The sequence below is a fragment of the Cadophora gregata genome (assembly GCF_030347475.1).
Source record: "Cadophora gregata isolate MNR1 chromosome Unknown scaffold_12, whole genome shotgun sequence".
NCBI classification, from domain to species: Eukaryota; Fungi; Ascomycota; class Leotiomycetes; order Helotiales; family Ploettnerulaceae; genus Cadophora; species Cadophora gregata.
Genome location: NW_026695935.1, coordinates 1773657 through 1792304, shown reverse-complemented (window position 1 = coordinate 1792304; position 18648 = coordinate 1773657). Strand labels below are relative to the sequence as shown.

General features: G+C 47.3%; 7 protein-coding genes across 7 annotated transcripts; 5 read left to right on the top strand and 2 right to left on the bottom strand.

Moving 5' to 3' along the window:
* Positions 1 to 274: 274 nt before the first annotated feature.
* On the top strand, positions 275 to 2320 carry ONS95_003383 (uncharacterized protein). Its single transcript, XM_058496690.1, has 3 exons — positions 275 to 397; positions 452 to 1103; positions 1170 to 2320. Exons 2-3 carry the CDS (start codon positions 905 to 907, stop codon positions 2054 to 2056), a joined length of 1086 nt encoding a protein of 361 aa, XP_058353942.1. The 5' UTR covers positions 275 to 397; positions 452 to 904; the 3' UTR covers positions 2057 to 2320.
* Positions 2321 to 2890: 570 nt separating this feature from the next.
* On the top strand, positions 2891 to 3543 carry ONS95_003382 (uncharacterized protein; the record flags this gene model as incomplete). The annotated part of the gene is made up of 2 exons (XM_058496689.1): positions 2891 to 2995; positions 3067 to 3543. The coding sequence occupies 2 exons, from the start codon at positions 2891 to 2893 to the stop codon at positions 3541 to 3543; spliced, it is 582 nt and encodes a 193-aa protein (XP_058353941.1).
* Positions 3544 to 3921: 378 nt separating this feature from the next.
* Positions 3922 to 6353, top strand: ONS95_003381 (uncharacterized protein). The gene is made up of 8 exons (XM_058496688.1): positions 3922 to 4323; positions 4389 to 4514; positions 4570 to 4881; positions 4928 to 5006; positions 5055 to 5230; positions 5286 to 5326; positions 5379 to 5812; positions 5865 to 6353. The coding sequence occupies exons 1-8, from the start codon at positions 4100 to 4102 to the stop codon at positions 5991 to 5993; spliced, it is 1521 nt and encodes a 506-aa protein (XP_058353940.1). The 5' UTR covers positions 3922 to 4099; the 3' UTR covers positions 5994 to 6353.
* Positions 6354 to 7302: 949 nt separating this feature from the next.
* On the top strand, positions 7303 to 8048 carry ONS95_003380 (uncharacterized protein; the record flags this gene model as incomplete). Its single annotated transcript, XM_058496687.1, has 3 exons — positions 7303 to 7400; positions 7457 to 7694; positions 7824 to 8048. 3 exons carry the CDS (start codon positions 7303 to 7305, stop codon positions 8046 to 8048), a joined length of 561 nt encoding a protein of 186 aa, XP_058353939.1.
* Positions 8049 to 8896: 848 nt separating this feature from the next.
* ONS95_003379 (uncharacterized protein) lies at positions 8897 to 9595 on the bottom strand (the record flags this gene model as incomplete). Its single annotated transcript, XM_058496686.1, has 2 exons — positions 8897 to 9429; positions 9484 to 9595. 2 exons carry the CDS (start codon positions 9593 to 9595, stop codon positions 8897 to 8899), a joined length of 645 nt encoding a protein of 214 aa, XP_058353938.1.
* A 2054-nt stretch (positions 9596 to 11649) lies between these two features.
* Positions 11650 to 12122, top strand: ONS95_003378 (uncharacterized protein; the record flags this gene model as incomplete). The annotated part of the gene is made up of 2 exons (XM_058496685.1): positions 11650 to 11938; positions 11995 to 12122. 2 exons carry the CDS (start codon positions 11650 to 11652, stop codon positions 12120 to 12122), a joined length of 417 nt encoding a protein of 138 aa, XP_058353937.1.
* Positions 12123 to 12745: 623 nt separating this feature from the next.
* Positions 12746 to 17888, bottom strand: ONS95_003377 (uncharacterized protein; the record flags this gene model as incomplete). Its single annotated transcript, XM_058496684.1, has 5 exons — positions 12746 to 16249; positions 16300 to 16568; positions 16672 to 16732; positions 16805 to 17273; positions 17320 to 17888. 5 exons carry the CDS (start codon positions 17886 to 17888, stop codon positions 12746 to 12748), a joined length of 4872 nt encoding a protein of 1623 aa, XP_058353936.1.
* Positions 17889 to 18648: the final 760 nt, after the last annotated feature.

Below are 18648 nucleotides of genomic sequence, written 5' to 3'. Positions count from 1 at the left end.
AGTGCTGAGAACCACTCAACAGTCGTGATCAAGAATCACAGCACTATGAATGTCGGCGCTGAAGACCATATCATGATGCCGGCCTGAAATTATTGAGAAAAATTACTATGAGAGACATTTGTGGCGTGATCCGTGCGGAGCATTGTCGATCTGGATCAACGTCTCCGCCATCAACTGAATATCTGATTGCAATTTTTCAGTCGCGCTAATGATATATTCTCAATTATTTGAGTATTTTTTTTTTGAGATAATAATTATTGTTTTACTGCAGGCTACTATTTGGAGAACCGTTTCAAACCGCTACTGACGCTAGCCCTCATCAACAGGCCAATGGTGGGCTTCATTACTTGTGAAAACTTGGTACAAAGTCAGCTTGGTGATTTCAGTCGTCCAAATTGTCAATATCATTCATTTATTGAGATTTAATCGATAGTACTAAAGACTTGTCTAGAATACGCGACTCGCACTACGAGGTACTTAAGCTCTAGAGACGTCCTCCATCCTGCGATTTCTTCTTCATCCTCTTCAAACAGTATTCTGCACAATCACAATATCATCTTCTACTTTCGAGAAACAATTCTCGTAACAAACCCTTCTGCCAATAGCCGGAGATCATCCACGCTCTATCCAACTCTCATCAAGAAGAAAACGAAAACAATACATACACACACACAAACTGAACAACAGATCAGCAGTAAGAAGAGGATCAACCAGAAAAAACAGCCGCTCCGACAAATTCTATCTCCTGCACGACATCAACGTGGTCGGATTCCAAAGCAACTCAACTCTGGATATCCGCCTGGACACTCAAAAAGCCAGCAACTCAGAAAAGTCGTAACTATCCGGTACCAAGGTCGACAATTCCACTTCGAGGTCCCGCACACGTCAACAGAAATCAACAGCCATGGCACCATCAACCACAACCAGACGTCAGGCCCGCACTCACACCACACCAATATCTGAAATTACTGAGCCCACAAGACGTCAGCCATGGGAGCCATCAACACAGCCAAGGGCAAACCCTGGAGTCACCATGGCCACCAACAACGCGGAACCTATCACCCAACCCACTGAAGAAGGCATCGCGCTAAGCAATATTAGAGGTATGGATCCTTCCAGTGAGTCGGAATTCGGATTCGAGAATTTCACTAACCAACGTCGCGTCCAAGTCCGCGCCAGCAGCCAAAACGGACGTAGCGATGACGCCGCCGAAGACTCGTTTCACCTAGCACCCAACACGAGTGGCAGCATGATTCTCTCGAACCAGTCTAGATCTGAATTCGAAGACTTTACCCGACAACATCGAACACAACTCAGGGCCACTGGAAGGAGTGAGAACCTATCTGACCTCTCAGTCGACATGGACGATCTGGAGTCTATAACAGCTGGGGATCTCGATGCCGTCATCAACGAAGCCAACAAGGATAAGTTGGCCAACTTCGGTATTTCATCACCACCAGCAACACCTTCTCGTGAGGTGTCACCTGAGCCAGAAGAGAGACTACCACTACAAGTCTTGGCACCACCATCTCCAATACTCTCGCCACAAACATCAGACGAGTCAAACGACGACATATTTTCTGATTCTGAGGTTGAAATTGATGACCTCGCCGTCACCGAAACCCACCATGAGGATCCGTTCCGACCTTCCCTGCAGCAAATCAGTCCTCAAAGCAATCGTCTCCAGGAAGAAGCCAATCGACGTCGACCCGCATTTCCAAACTACCTCATGGACGAGTACCTGGAGGATGCCTTCAATTTCGAACGATCCGCCACCCGACAAACATTTACAGAACGCCATCGCGAGAACATACGGCCAGTGACGGAACCCAACGCCACCACTGGGACGACGACGACAACGGTGATGACAACAAACATCAGTAATATCGACGGCGCCGACTCCTGGATCGACCCCGAAGACTTGTGGGGGGCAATTCCGGCTTCAACACAGGTTACACCTCAACGACCAGCAACACGTCAACAAAGGGGTATCGACCAAGCAAACCGCCATCTTTTCCCCCTTCAGAGTGCGATGGCTTTCAGATCATTTCGGTGAACTGTCAGAAGCGGAGGATTTGGAACTTCATGATTCATGTATTTGTGACTTCAGTTCATGTACTTTCATTTTGAGGACTACAAATTGGTTAAAGATATTTGTCAAATCAGGACAGGCGCAGGATTACTTGTTTTTGTTGTTCTACAAATCATGTAAATTTTGTAATTGTCATTGTCTCATCAGGACAGGTGGAAGTAACCTTTTCCCCACGGGGTTTTTACTGGTGCTTCAGGATTTGGTTAATGACACTACACTTCAAACTCACTACCATCACTAAATGACTGTGAGATTGTGAATTGCTATTCTGGGAATGCGCATATATGACATGGCGAATGTCTTATATTGATCTAATCACTAGGATTCCTGATACTCGTAAGTCACTCAGCCAAACCGTGGACGGGCCGCGTTGTTGTTCTTCAAAGCGACGATTATGCTTTAAAATGGTACATATGAGTGTACGCTTTACTGTAACCGCCCGACACAGTCGCAGGTGTTCTTATAAATGCCAATCCGGTAAACTCAAGGTTCGAAGAAAGAGGCGTGGCGTAGTGTTGCTTTGAAACCCCAAACACACAAACAACAATGTCGGCGATGTGCTGAAAAATTTGAAACAATTCAATTTTGGACACAAAGCATCCTGTATAATATAGCTTCGCTTTCTTTCTTCTGTTCGGACGACAATTTGCTTCCTCTAACCAGAAATTCACCTGCATCGCATCGACACAGTCCCAGCCTCTCTCAGGCTGCCACACCTCGACGACTGAGATTGCATCTACAAAGGCACATCAAGCACGACATTCAGCGAAACATCGGCGTCAAATCTAGAATTCCAGTATGAGGCATATCATTGTTGTCTTCGGTCCAAGTGGCTGTGGTAAGTCCACAGTCGGCAAGTTTCTCCAGGAGAAGCGGGGATTTGAGCACGTCGAAGGTGACCAGGTAAGCAAAAGTGCTCGGAGTCTCCTCCCTTTCATGCCAAAGACTATGCAATTAAATTTCATACAATACAGTATCAACCCAAAGAGAATATAGAGAAAATGAAGTCCGGATCTCCACTAAACGGTCTCGATTACGCGGCGTGGCTCGGAAAGCTTTCACACGCAGCAATCGACATGTCTACCAAACACGAATTGGTTGTGGTGTCCTGTTCTGCATTGAAGCGCACGCACCGGAATTTCTTTCGGTCCGCCGTCATCGACTATAACAAAGCAAACGAGAAGTCATGGTCGAAATCCAAGATCAGCCTCCACTTCCTCTTCCTGCAAATAAGCGAGAAGAAAGCCGAGACGCTGGTCAAAGAAAGACGGTTGAATGATGGTGATTATTTGCCAAAGTGTTTGGTGCGCAACCAGTTCGAGATCCTGGAGGTTCCGCGTGGTGGAGATAGAGGCGAACTCAGCATTGATTGTACGATCATCGATGCTGGAAAGGGGGCCGAGTGGATGTTGAAGGGTGTTGAAGATATTCTGGAGGCTTTCATCAGCTGAATCTAGCTTTGTCGGAATCAAGGTGGAATTATGGAAGCCCTTATCTGGGGAAAACATATGAAGCTGTCGCCAATGTATAATATATCTGTCTTCCTCTTCGGACGCTGAAGTGAAGCGTCATCAATATGTAGAGGAGGTTGGTCACGTGCGACTCTAGTTCCTGAACCAGGTTGACTTCTTCTTTCAGTACGTCAGTCCTACCCTGCTACTTTTCATAGATTTCGCATTTATCCCAACTTTCACTTCTGCGTTACGTTCCTATGTCTCGATGGGAAGCATCCCACCTTCTAATGTCTTGGTACGACAAGGTTTCGTATTGGCCGAAGATAGATTAGCCTGCTTCAAGATAAGAGGGTATGTGATTGTGCAACAATTGTAAGCTACACAGATATGAGGATCACCACATAAATACACGACGGTACCGCAACAGTTGGTCTCTCTTTCAGTCAAAGGCATCTAGGTACTCTGAAAGTCTCAATTCGATGCCACGTGATTTCTGTACCCGGAATCTCCACTGCAACAATTTGAATTTTTCAAACCCTAATCAGTCACAATCATGACGGATAACTACAACTCAACGCCAGCTAATGCTGGAGTGGACAAGGCCGAGACATTGGAAAAGGGCTCAGGTAATATGTCCACTGCCGAACCCAAACATGTCGGGGTTGAAAACCAGCGAATGCTGCTCGGTGGGGAAGCGGAACGGAAGTTGGTGCGAAAGCTAGATATCCATATCATTCCTGTTGTGATGGCTTTATATCTTTTGAGTTTCTTAGATCGGTGAGTCTTTCCCAGTTTGTGTGTACTTGATTTGCAGATTTTGCATGTACTGAGCGGACCAACAGGGTCAACATCGGCAATGCGAGATTGTACCATCTGGAGCGAGACCTTGGCATGCATGGAAATATGTATCAGACTGCGGTCTCGCTTCTGTTCGTCACATATATCATTTGCGAGGTCCCTTCAAATCTGTAAGTGGCGATAAAAAATAACTTCTGAAGCTTGCACCAGTTGATGCTTTCCCAGTGTACTGAAAAAGTTCACTCCTTCCCGTTGGATAGCATTTATTGCCACATCCTGGGGTATTATCGCCACACTTGGCGGGGTTGTACAATCCTATGCCGGTTTGTTAGTCGTGAGACTGTTCCTCGGTGCAGTCGAAGCTGGCTTGTTCCCTGGCTTGGCAGTCTACCTGACATTCTTCTACACGAAAAAGGAGCTGGCAGTACGGATTGGGTACCTGTTTGTCTCTGCTGCTTTAGCTGGAGGGTTCGGTGGACTGCTTGCGTACGGAATTGGACACATGGATGGTGTTGCTGGTCAAAGTGGTTGGAGATGGTAGGTCGCTCTTGAAGCACTTACTTGACCGTGCTGACAATATTAGGATCTTCATTCTTGAAGGCATCCCAACTGTTTTTATGGGCATTGCAACACTTTGGCTGCTGCCCAACAATCCTCAAACGGTAAACCGGGTCGCGTTGACTAAAAAAAACCAGAGCTGATTTAGATAGGCATATTTTCTTACTGATGAGGACAAGAAGTTGATCAATGTTCGCAAGGCTTGCGAATATGGTCAAACTGCTGCTGCGCAGGAATTCTCAAAGAAAGATGTCATGAAAGCTTTCAGGGATTGGAAGTGTTGGGCATTTTACTTTGCCCAGTTTGGCGTTGATACCATGCTTTATGGGTATGCTCACCCTGTTTCTCGGAATCGGAATTGAGGTTTAATGACTCGTACATAGCTTCTCGACATTCCTGCCAACGATCATATCTCAGCTCGGCAGTAAGTTCTCCTCCTCGCAGGAGCTTGAGAATCAATCTTGATCCCTTCTTAGAATGGACTACAGCAGAGACTCAGCTTCTAACTGTTCCCTGCTACGCCACTGGAGCTATCTTATACATGATTGCTGCTCACCTGTCTGATCGTACCTCGAAACGCGCCATCTTTACTCTCGTTGGTGGAGCCTCAAGTATCATCGGCTACGGAATTCTTCTATCCAAAGCCCCATCCGGTGCCCATTACTTCGGATGCTTCATGGTTGCTGGAGGGCTCTACGTAGTCGTCGGTCTTCCTGTTGCCTGGCTACCGAACAACTCACCTAGATATGGAAAGCGAACGACTGCGACAGGAATGCAGCTTACGATTGGGAACTGTGCTGGTATCTTGAGCAGTTTCATCTACCCAACTGCTGATAAGCCACGCTATGTAACGGGACATGCGGTTACGTTGTCGATGGTCGGGTTTGCTTGCACCTTGTATGCTATTCTGGTAAGATGAACTCTGATATGAGGTCGAAAAATATCGCTGACAGATGCTGTAGTGGTTTGTTTACGCGCGTGCGAACAAGAAGCGGGACTCTGGGCTGGAAGATTACAAAGTTGAGGGGATGACTGAGGATGAACTTGCAGAGCTGGGAGATGAGAGTCCCCGATATCGCTATACCATTTAGAATGTAAGGCCTCCGGTCCTCCGTACCTCGCTCTCTTTCAAGGTCAATCATGCACAACTGCTTTAATGCTGAGAGAATGGCTCTTCACGATCTTATTCTATGGTATTGGACCAATCAGCTGGATTCCACATTTACACCACCCCTGTGAGTACTTCATTGACTAGACTGGCAGAATTACACTGGGATCGTGTCCAAATTTCAAGACGTCGACTCTCGGCCACATGTCCTCGCCATTTGCTCACCATTCATCCCTCTTTCTTCTTTATTCTTCGTCAAATTTGGACACTTTAATGGTTCGCAAAGTACAAGTGACCAGTGCACATTTCAATCTTGCCGCCCTGCACTTTGTTCAGTTTCGCTGCAATTGGCTTGTTCAAAATCTTGCAGTATTCTTCAAGTTACAACGCTCACCTTCCTTCCATGTTGATTTGTCCACTTCAGTCATAGGTTCGTGAATCCTGGAACAGCCTCTACATCACAACTTTAAAGCACAATCCAACAATTCCCTACTTCAATCTGAGGTTGAAAGGCTGTCCCAAGCATACAGTCTTATCAGCAGATATCAAGTCCAAATCACGTTGTTACCTGTGTCCTCAGAGTTGTGGTTATTCAGAAACTGATATTTTCTGACCCGATATCTTGGGCTCGCAATATTGTTCAGCATTCTGGCCTTTTTGTGTCTTGTTCAGCCTTCTCGGGAATTGATAAAATGTGAATGAGAGTTTGATTAGCATCTCTGGTAGTAATCAGTAATCGTGCTCGGTTGAGCTTACCAACCCACACTTTGTTCGTTACATCTTGTTCATTTTCGCTGGTTGTTCCGTTCATGATGGCGCTGCAATGATCGCTTTCAGTGAATGCCTAATCTGAGCGAAACGTTTAGAGCCTGTTGAGTACTTGTGAATTTGACGGACGGCATTGATCTCAACCCGTAAGAACTCTTGCCGTAGGATTCACCTCGAACAATGCTGCCTCAAACTGCCCACTAGACCCTATCAGGACGAGCAACAATCTGGCATCGCCGCATCGGCCTCCAGCGCCTAGCTCCTGACTACAAATACCCCTCTATTTGTCCTCCTTGTCACTCTCTTCCTCCCCTACTCAATACATCAATTTCTTTGACTCTCGTCTCTGGTAATCCTTCAAACCAACAGCCAGTTCAAATACACGTTCTTTGAGCTGTGCTCCTACAACGTACGGTCACTCCTTCATACACCAAGACTGCCGTGAGACTTCCTCATACCTCCACAAGCCTTCCAACTCAACTCTCATTCCAATAAACACCCCAGAAAGTATCAAGTCTTTCAAGATGCAGTCCCTTATCATCTTCGTCTTTGGTCTCTTCTCCCTCCTTGGCTCTGCTTTGGGCAACAAGGTCATCTTCATCAACAAGACCCCTCATGATCGGTAAGTGATTTCTTCCTCGAATTCCCCTGAACAATAAATCAGCTAACTCCACCAAGCGTTGTCTGCTGGTACCCCGGTGCACTTCCAGGTACAGACCCAAAGAATCCCCAACACTACCCACCAATCCCAGGCACTTTTGTCAAGGCATGGGGTCGCGGTGCTACACCTCCTATAGTGTGGGGCGGTGACTACATGTTCAAGTCTGTCTACATCACAACTGGTGAAAAGGGAGACTGCAATAGCCACCACAATGTCGAGGGTGAAGTCAAGTTCAATGGCAACTATGGATATACTGTAAGTCAAAATTCCTTCCTTTCACCCAATATCCTTGCGCGTCACTTGTTCAACGAGACTCTTTCATGAGTGTCTGTTATATACAGCCTTCCAAGGGGCTTTCTTTACGGTAGCGCTAACATGACAAAGTGGTTCGACCTTTCGGTCGTCAAGACCAATGAGTTTGGCTTGGGACCTCAAAATGAACAAATCCACTGGCTTCGACCCGCAGGCGGAAATTACCCTCTAGCCGGCTGCTCTGTCTTCCCCTGCAACAATCTTTTCAAGTTCCCCGGAGACACCGACTACGTTCTCTCTACTACTCAGCCCGAGTTGACTGCCATCATTTGCGACGGCCCATGCGATTCTTCATAATTGCAATCAACTTCACAGTTGAACCGTGCACCTTTCTCGCCCTTGCCATTCATTGCCATCTCGGTTGGAACTCTCTAGTGTGCTTTGGATCTGGCATCGGGCTCATATCACTTTCCAGTTGTACAGTATTGGTAAGTCACAACCTTTCCGAATAGGATTTCAGTGCACTAAGCTGCCTTCAGATATCAACACAATGCAATCAAAAAAGTCGCCTCTCTCTGCTCGCGGATATCTCTGGGAAATTCCTTGGGCGGAGATTCTTGGCATCTATTCATCCTTGGCCTGCAATTTCGGTTCCTAACCTAGTTTTGGAATTTGATAGACTTGCTGGGAGGAGTTTGGCGTCATTGGAGTCAGAACTGTTTCATACAAGCTGATTTGCGGGTTGTCTCACGGGGTCCGATTCTTTTTCGGGTGGTTTCCTGGGTACCAATTGAAGCCGGCTGGCTGGACTGCCTGCTGCAATAGCCTGGCTGCTACTTCTCACGTTGCACCGCATACTCAATGCATATGATTGCCTCTAAATCCCTTCGTTTTGATTTCTGCATTGCGAGATTTTGGTGCCGTTTTACGCGAAATTCTACCAAGGACATCAGTTGCCAAAGTATACACTTTCATGCCGCATACATCGTATGTCATAAAGAATATTCTTATTGAGGCATATCAAGACACTGCATGAGGTCATGAATTACCATGCCAGCAGCTAACAGGAAAGGTAATAACGCCTGCTCACTGTACTCCATTTCCGCAATCCCGCAAATTTCGCTTCATCGCTTTCACTTCCAGCAACGCCAATACAACCATACCCAAGCAAGCCATCAACGCCCTTCCATACAGCTCTGAACATATTAAAAGCCCTTCCGCTTACTGCTACTCTCATAAGCAACAATAGCACCCGCATTATCCACAGCCAAGCGAATATTCCTCCAGGACTCTTTCCGCCTCCATTCTCTTTCGATCGCTTCATCGTTCCTCAGGAACATCTTCTTCGGCAAGAACTTGCCCCAAGCGTGATCGAAGCTGTATTTTGGCGCCATCCAACCAGTCAAGAGATGGCCAAGACACTTCCCGCTCGTTCGCATGTGCAGGCTTACTTGATAGGGATGGATGTGTTCGGTCATGTTGAACAGCGTTCTGCATGTCAGTCCCAGACAAGTGTTGGAGCACACGTCCAAATACACTCTACAGAACATATCGACAAGTTCGACTGGAAGATCAAGGAGATGGATCTTGGACATCCAGGCGGTCGACTCGTCGGGAAGAATTATTCGGCGAGGCTCTTCCACGTGACTTGGGTCTGTTGGCTCGTCGATGGATCTTGTCGTTACCACAGCCATTTCCTTGAGCTTCGATGATGATCCTGACGCTCCTGCATCTTGTTCTGTACATTGTAAGCTATTGTTACCCAGCTTGATGAATAGGTAGAAAGACATACCTGCTTCCACAGACGCATCTTGGACCGCCGTCACCAATTGCACCTTTGCGGGGTCCTGCTTCTTGGTGCTGCCTGTTGAAGGAGCAGATCTTCTAGCAGCTCCTGAAGCCATATCGAAAAGAATGTAAGCGTACGATAAGGAGTCCTTCTTTTAAGGCCAGCCTTCTCGAGAAATCCTAGGACAATTGAGTTTCGCAAGTCGACCAGGCTGGGAGCCTAATCGTCAGATCACGAGATCGATACCAAGGATCGCAACGAAACAAAAGATACTCGTGGTTACTGTAGGACGTTAATTCTGTTGTCGAGATTACTGTCGATATCAAAAATCAAGAATGTCCCATCTAGGCTCTTGTGAGAAGCCGGCGGGCGCTTATTGGTTTCGTCGAGGATGGCGGTTCGTCGTGCATGGAAAGTGCACGCTGTGACGGCCTGAGAACGACGCCTCGTTAGCGTGCGGCCGCCCCTAACCAAGACCTTGGTCTCGCTAAAGGCGGTCTGGCAAAAGTTAACAATAGCCGATCATGTAAACAAAAGAAGGAAAAGCATTGAGGTCTGCTTCTAAACGAGGTCATGAGGTATTATCGTTTTTCAATTCTCGGCTTATAAATAAAAAAAAAAACTGGAGTCATTGTACTGCTAAAGATACCAACGATTACGTAACCTAAATGTTGGGATTGAGAGATGCATTGGGGACTTCAGACCCAGCACATTTCCACGAAGGGTGTGTAGGCCTCGTAGTTCTGGACTTGATTCAGATGTATCAAACTTATTTGCTATGGGAAAGAGAATTCATCATCACCTTTTTGGCTGAATATCACATATTCTCATCGATCCTTTGAATTTACTTCGAGTGCCGGTGCACAGTTCTGCTTGATAAGACAGCTTGAATAGAAATTCTCCGATTCGCAGACTCCTTTCAAGAGACAATTATTTCAAGATAAGTGGAATGCTGAATTATTGTCTTATGCCTTTTCTCCTCACTCCCAATTTTTTTTCTTCGAACCATCCAATATGATGGAACAATGGAGAAGTCACACTGGTGAGGCAATCGTAGGTGGACTTCTGCGACTTCATTGGCCTGTCTCCTTCTGTTTTTGCTATTAGGCTGTGCTATTGCGTATTCTAGCGCTCTTGTGACTCTTTTCGTGTCATACATGACCGGATGTCTTATGGTTCCACAGAAATTTCACTTTTCTGACTATTGGTGAGATCTGTGCCGCAAAATGTTTTCCACGACACGAGGACGGCTGACAGACTCCTGGCTCTCTCTGCTTGGTTTTGCTTGGTTTTGCTTGTCTAGTTTGATGTCTACTTAGAGTCCAGACAGGTTCCTGAGAACTTGAAAGTCTGCTGCCAAACCTTCCATCTCTTACGTTATGACCAGGAGATTTTAAGCGATTGCTACAACACAATCTGTTCTCTTCCACACAGTTCTCCAACTGACTAATTAGAGAAAAGCTTGATTAAATGTATTGAGCGAAACACAAGTCCATTGTTTCGGAGCAATTTCGCTTGAAACATTGCTTTAAAAGGAATCCAGCTGTGAACCTGCATCCATAAGCAAGACTTGTATCACGTCGTCTTACTGTCCACGTGTCTGGGGCTGAGCCTCAGCTCAAGTCTTCCCTTAGCTTGGACACCTAGTAAGCTGTAACTGCTCCTAGTCATAGGTACAAACACGATTTGGATATTGTCAATTCGTCATAGAAAGCGATTGGCTCCTTGCCAGGCTGACCGTAGATGCTCAGTGCCATGGTCCTATAAGAAAATGACAGTAATTTGAATGAGAATATTGACAGATCAATCCAGCCGATCCAATAATATCGTTCGGAAATAGAGTAATATTTGACTCCTCTATTGTTCGTGGACGTTTTCTGAATGATACATACGAATCGTTTCAGAGCCCTGTATTTCATGACGATATTCATGATGCGGTTCTTACGAGATAGCCAACGACAAACTCAGAACCTTTTCTGAAGCCTTAACTGCTCGGCAGACTGGTTTGGGATAGACGATGCAGCCGTTTGAGAACGGTACGCGGCTCAGAAAGTTATATAAGTCAACCCACAGACAACCTCTAAGGACTATTCACCCACTCAATAAACACAGCAACAAAGATTTTCAGATTCCAACCTCTTCTTCAAACAACAATTGAACTCGGCCAAAATGGTCGCCATCTCAGCATCCCTCACATCCGCCATCATGGCTCTTCTCATCACCAGCATCACCGCCGCACCTGCCGTCCTCGAAGCTCGCGCCGACGAGCGTCTCGCCATCACTTTCTACAAAGAAGCTGGCTCCCAGAAATGTTTCAACCCTATCACCGACCACCCCGAGTTCCCAGGTGGCATATTCCGTCCCAAAAAGGGAGACGTCAACGAGAAATGCTACGCCAATGTCTCGTTCAACAGTTTCGGTATCTATTATGTCCAAGATTCCAAGAGAGGTTGCCGTGGTAAGTATTATATAGACTTGGTGACTTCCATAATAAAATTTGCTGATTCGTTATAGTTGAGGCGTACAGCAGCCCAGTCTGCGCTCCAGGATCCCTGGTTGCTCGTTCGGGCACCGAGGGCTGCACTGAAGCCGTCGGTGCAAAGTCTTTCTATGTTCTCTGCGAGAACAATGATGGTGCATAAATTAGCTTAAGTGAGAGGAGGAAATGGAGACGTAGAGGTGGACCGGCAACGGGTAGATGGCGAAATGAGTCGAAACTTGTATCTTCGAGGAGGAGTGTCTATTTGACAGCTTGCTTGTGGGCATTGCTGTAGCCAGTCATTACCGTAACCTTAGGTAGTGGATCAGATTGCGAATTCAACATTCGTGTATCCCGAGTATCGTTGTACAATATTGAAACTTGAACAGAACGACTCGACTAACATAAATTGTGCCTTCTTATGGACCGCTTTAGCTTTTAAGAACCTGTGATTTCCCTCAGTCAAATTACTCTTCCCTAGACTCAAGAAAAGTCTAGGCACTGCTCATTATTCTATCTCTCTACCATGAGCGTCTAAATTTCCGGGTTAACTGAGAACTTAGCAGGCCAACTACAACCGGTGCCAGGGCGGTACGGTGAGAATCAAATAACTCACCACGGACGCTTTATTGTACGAAGAGTAAAACAAATTGGAACAATAGCTCCTTAGATAACGTTATCATCGAGATCGATGGAAGCTGTGGATACCTCGTTTCCAGGATCCAGGCCCAGCGCACTTGTCATGTCGGAAATAGGCAAGGTAAACCTCCTCGAATAAAAATGAACTCAGTACCATGCATAGTCGTAACTTGACGGCCGGGGCGGCACATCTCCTTGTGGCGGGGCAAAAGGATGTCTAGCGTTGCGTGGCGACATATACCTGTCCGTCGAGCCAAAAGGAGATTCCCGCCTGTAGTTGGGCTCGAACATGCGTTCCCTTCCTCGGTAAAATTCTTCTCGAGCTGAATAGTCAGAAGGGCGGGACGCTGGGTTAGGATAATGGTCCCGAATAGGTATTCGAGGAATCGGTGGTGGACTATGTCGTATGCCAGCCTCATAGCGAGACTCGGAGTTGGGTTGCAATGGGGCTCGGGAGCTTTGGCCACGGTCGATAGGCTTGTCAGCAGTAGTCTGAACCATTTTCTGTGCCCATGAAGGATCAAGCCACGACGGTTTGCTTTGAGGTTGTGGCTGTGGCTGCGAGATTGATGGGGGTGAGGCTTCCCTTCCGGTGTTGGAGATGGCACTGATTGTAGCTGCAGGCTTTGGTTCTAATACTTCTCTAGCTGATGTTCCGTCTTTCTTCTCTGTGTCCAGGCCCGTGTCCGAGCCATAGAACGAATGAACTGAAAAAGGACTCTGAAATCTCTCATCCAACTCATCAACCGCGTCGTCGACAGTGGTTTGCCGAGACCTGACGTCTGGTTTCTTTGAAGCCTCTCCACCAGGGATCCTGGTACCTTGGTGTCCATTAAGCTCTTTTTCATTTTGCATAGATGGTTGTTCATTAGGGATGCCGTCCGCACCACAATGTTCATTTCTGACCCCGTTCGCTTTGTCTTCACTGGTATCCTGAGGTGTCCACTCGAGCAGGAGTTGCTGAACGATATCATTACTATCTCGGCCCGTCTCCTCACCCCTCTCGCCTGGCAACCGTGGATCGTATGGCTTGTTGTCATAATTTCTTGGGTAGCTATCGACACCTGTTACACGCGAGTAATCCGAACTTCTGTTCTGATATTGAGTGCCTCGGCGAGCTACGATTTCTGCATCGGTAGCATATCCAGGTTTGGGATGCTGAGGGTAGGTTTGTCGAGACCCAACGATTGGATCGTAGGCATCGTATGAGCTATCAGGGACAGGGTAGCGACGTGCCACGAGCGGACGGTCATGATATTCAATAATCGGGTCATACTGTCCTGATATGGGGCGATCCGAGCTATGTGCGTTTGGAATATAGCGATCCAACTGTGAGATTTCTTCTCGATCGTAGTTCCGAGCCATGGTCTCTGTACGGTACGGATACTGTGAACTGTACGAATTGCCGTACCTGCTAGTTGTAGCATCTTCTTTGCCAGCTTGATATGCTGAAGCAATAGGGTCAAAGTCGCCTCTGCGGGACAACCCAGTGTCAAACAAGTCATGCCGGGATGGTCGGGGGGACAATGACCTATCTCTCGACCGGTACCTGGAATCCCTCCTGCGACTTGACCCCTTGCTTCTAAATCGATGACTGCGAGCCTCACCAGATCTAGTGGTCATTGATGTAGAAGAATCAGAACTCGTAAAACTACTGGAGTCTGAGTCACTGATTGTAGTGTCGCTAGAATCGTCTTTTCGTGCTTTCTTTTTCTTGTTCAAAACTGAACTTATCGGTTTACTCATTGAAACTGTTTTCGACTTTGAGCCTCCTTGTTGCGTTGGCTGTTGTTGCTGCATTATCGAGATGGGCTTCGGTTGTGTTGGTTGCATTGGCGGTTGAGGTGGTGGCGGTGGGCCTTGTAACCGAGTGGCCTTCATTCTTTCCAAGATCTGATATAGGGTAATAGGATTGACCTCGGGGATTGGAGTCCGCTTGGCGAAGAGTAGAATGATAACATCCTCTCGGGCTGGCTTCTTGCCTTGCCCCTTCCCATCCATATCAGCTGCTCTGACATCAAGTTGCGCCAGAACCCAATGGAAATTAGCATCATGCTCTTGAGACGCAAGGTCATCCATTATAGTCGTGACCTGACCTTGCTGATCTCGTCTAAGTGCTGCCTTCTTCTCTGTCACTGGTAGAGACTTTTCATGGAGCTTGTTCATTAGCATTTGAATTTCCGCCTGGGCGAATTGTTCCTGGATCACTTGTGCTCGGTTCCAAGTTGATTTGGCTTCATTCTCTTTGACAGGCGCTCTGTGAATTGTGAATAATTTAAAGGTCGTAAGCCTTTTAGTGCAAACCTCCTCAGTTAGTAGAAGAGGAGGCGAGATGTCCTGAATTTTCATCGACTGCTGCCGTGGAGGAAGAATACCAGGTTGTGGTGGCCCCCAGGACATGGGAGTAGGCCTAAATTGCCCTGGTGGAGGAGGAGGAGGACGAGGACCATTAGTGGTGGGATTATGAGGAGGAATTGGCTGTGCTGGTCGTGGAGGAGGAGGAGGAGGTACAAACGCCATGGCCCTCCCACTGGGCTGAGGGTTCTGGCCCTCGGCTTGGCCGCTTCGAACTTGCTCCGAAGCTTGAGGTAGTGCAGGTACATTTGGAGCTGTTGCTACGGGTTGAGCCACTACCTGGCTGTTGTCTATCGCATGAGAAGGTGGCTGACCTGACTGCTGCATTGCAGGGCCTAGAGGAATCCATGGATAATTTGTGGCTGCACTTGAGCGTCGTCTGCGTCCATGATTTAGATTATCTCCTATATGGGATTGATTGCGACTTGTAGAGCTGCGAGACCTGCTTGCCATCGATGGAGCTTCAGGAGGGAAGTCTCTGACTACAGCAAAATATACGTAGACTCCAGACCTCCAGAATTTGCTTCGATTCTCGCGGACCTTCTTAAGGTCGACAATCTTGCGAGCCCCATCAGACCCAACCTCCTTGATGATGTTCTGGAGAGCGGTAAGGTCATCGGAATTCATGAATGCGAAGGTCTTGTGCCATGGCTGTTCTGATGATTGACACTCTATACTTCGCATCATGGCCTGGGATAGCTTGAGTGTGCCTGAATAGGGAACTTGATGGGCTTCGCCATCCTTGATAAAAAATGCGCTGATGAATGGATCTGGTTGAGCCGCATCCATGTTAAAGAGTGTCTTCATTCGCGACAGAATTCTGTTTGAATCCTTCCGATTGCCAGAGGTTTTCGTTATTTGTGAGACGCTGTCGTAGAAGCTTCGACGACTCCCAATACTGCTGGCTCTTCTTTCTGGAGTGCTAGCTTGGAACTCATATGAAAGTTCTTCGAGTATACTCGCACTTTCCTGGCGTTTCGGTGATCGATTCCGCCTGCTTGGATTTGACTTAGGCCCGTTGTGCTGATCGTCGTTTTGGGAATTGATGTTGGGAGGATCACTGTGATTGCGAGTTGACCGATCAACGGCTGTGTCAGATGCTTGCTGGCTGCGCTCATTGTACCAAATAAATGCTCTATTCGTGTTGCTGGTGGGAGTTGGAGTGCTCTCGATGATCTCTGGGACACCAATGGCTGAAGGCTTTATCGATGGAGAGGGATAGTCTGAACCCTGAGGTACAGTCTCATCACTAGAAAACTCAACAATATTTCCATTTTCCACCTGAATGCTGACTCCCTTCAAGCTGAGTAAGTATCAACTTTGCGTATATCAATATCGTGACTTACCGATTTGGGTGACGGGCTAGTTGATGGTACCATCTCAGCGGCTTTAGGCACTCTCTGGTCCGACTCTGAGTTTGAAGCAGCAACAATCTTTGTCTCATCGGCGATTGGTTGCTCGTCCTTCGGAGACAAACTCGAACCTGCTGTGACTAGAGCTGGTTTGCTTGTGGCTTGAGCTTCCCGTCCCCTGCGAGTCAGCCCATCATCCTCCGGAACTGGCTCCGAAAGCCTCTCTACAGGTCTTGAGGCATTAAGACTTTGTGTTATAGGGCCTACGTCTTTGTCAGCCCTAATCTTGAAGAAATTTGTCTAAACCAACGGCTTTTTTGGACCTGAAAGGAGTAGTTTATGGCTTTGAGCTCGACTAGCACATACTTGACAAGTGGCGCATTGTAAGCTCATTGGTCGAGGCGGAGGCTGAATCGCCCTGTTGATTCTGTTTTGGGTCAGCGTTTCTGTAAAGATTCATGACTACTTCAAGTGCTTTCGGAACTGAAGGAGTGCAAACCGTGGCTGTTGGCAAATGGCCGCTGGTCACGGCAGCCTCCTTGTTCATCCCAACCTGCAGTTTTTCTTTCCCTTTACCCTTCTTACTCGAGCTATGTTGCAAGTCTGGCAATGCACCGACATTTCCCGAGTCAAATCCACGACTTGGTCCGCTCAACTCCTCACCAGGGTGAGCCAAAGCTTGATTTGGAGTATTCATAATATGGGCCCCGCCTGAGACTGCTGGACTGAGTTGCCGCCTCCGTGGAGATAGACTGAGCCTCCGAAAAGGGTCTCGCGACAGAAAAGGGTGTAGGCTATCGCGTGCTGGGACTGGACTCTCAAGTCTCGGTCGCTCAAAACCAGTCAATTGCTCATTGACTTTAGACGACCGCCTTTGTCCAATCTGAGAAAGATCTGCCTGCTGCGCCATTCTTTGTATCCGAGAGTACATGTCAAGTAGAATTCTGAGGTCTTGTTCCCTCTGATTTCTATTTCGATTCAGTATATATTACTTGGGATACTTTGAAGCCTTACGGTCTCCTGCGATGTACACCTAGGGAGATCACCTGGAACATCAACACCAGATTCGTCTGCAAAAGCTGTAGCTGACTGTTGAACTGATCCAGTCTAGGAGCGATGTATGTCCAACGGATGCGTCCCCAAGTAGAAAGCTTCGTCAGCTCTGGGTCCGGAAACACCGGTTGAAGCTGTTCCTTGCACAGCGCGGCGTTGAAAAGCTCCAGTCTCTCTATCAATGTACTTTCGAATTTGGAACCAGTCTTTTTACTCGTGATTGCGGCTTCAATTCTCCAGAATATGATCAGGCACTTGTCCGCTGTCCCCTTGACGTCTGTTATCGCTTTTTCCGAGAATAAAATTGCCTGTCCCTTCTCTTCAAGGTGCTTACACTCTTCTGCTAAGAAACCATGAACGGACTCAAGCGCACGACTTGTCGCGTCGATTCCGTTGAGGATGGTGTGGAGGCTCTCTTTAGCAGCCAATGCTTGGGTCGTGAACTGGTAAAGCACTTGCGAGAGTTGAAGGCCAAAACTGGCTATTCCTACAACTGAGCCAGCTGCACCCAAGGCACTTATTGGCTCCATTCGGGGCGACAAGAGATATCCATTGAAGCTTCGATTTAGAGATCGAGAATCAAACGAAAACCACAGCGGCTCTGTTGAAGATAAGAAACGAAAGGGCAAGGCTGGGGGTCTTCAGTCCAGACTTGCAAGGTTGATTTAGTGGCGATGTGTAAGAGTGGCTTGGAATCCTTGCTCAAAACCAAATCTCAGCTGAATGTGAGTTCCTTTTGAGCCTTTCCTCCATCATAATTCGACACAAAAACAACCGCCGCAACAATAATATCGTGACAACAATTCGAAATGCGGAGATGATCTGAACTGGGTTGAGCGAACAATCGCATGCTGACACCAAATGATCCACGTTTTGTTGTCCACAAGAAAGAGCAGAGTGCATGAACACATTGAACAGTGGCATCCTGCTGGAAACGTCTGAGGTGGTTCGGTCTTCCAAGTCATGCAAGGCTCTGCCTCGATATCCAATCATTTAATGTGGCGTAGAAAGTACGGTATTCGACATGAGCATGCATCGTCGGATTAAACGCCTGTGAGTAAGCCTAGCCAAGCATACGTACGATCTAGTGAGGACCGGTCAAGACGGCAGCTACTCACAATGAAGACGTGTCAATATGAAAACAATTGTAGGTCGAGTTCAGACCGCCTATCGTTGGCCTCTAGAGAAGGCATGTGTTAATCACGCCCTGCCTACGAACTTGATCGTTGTCTGGTATTCCAAATTGCATCTTACTGCAGGCTCAGAAGTTTATACAGCCCCGTGTCGATA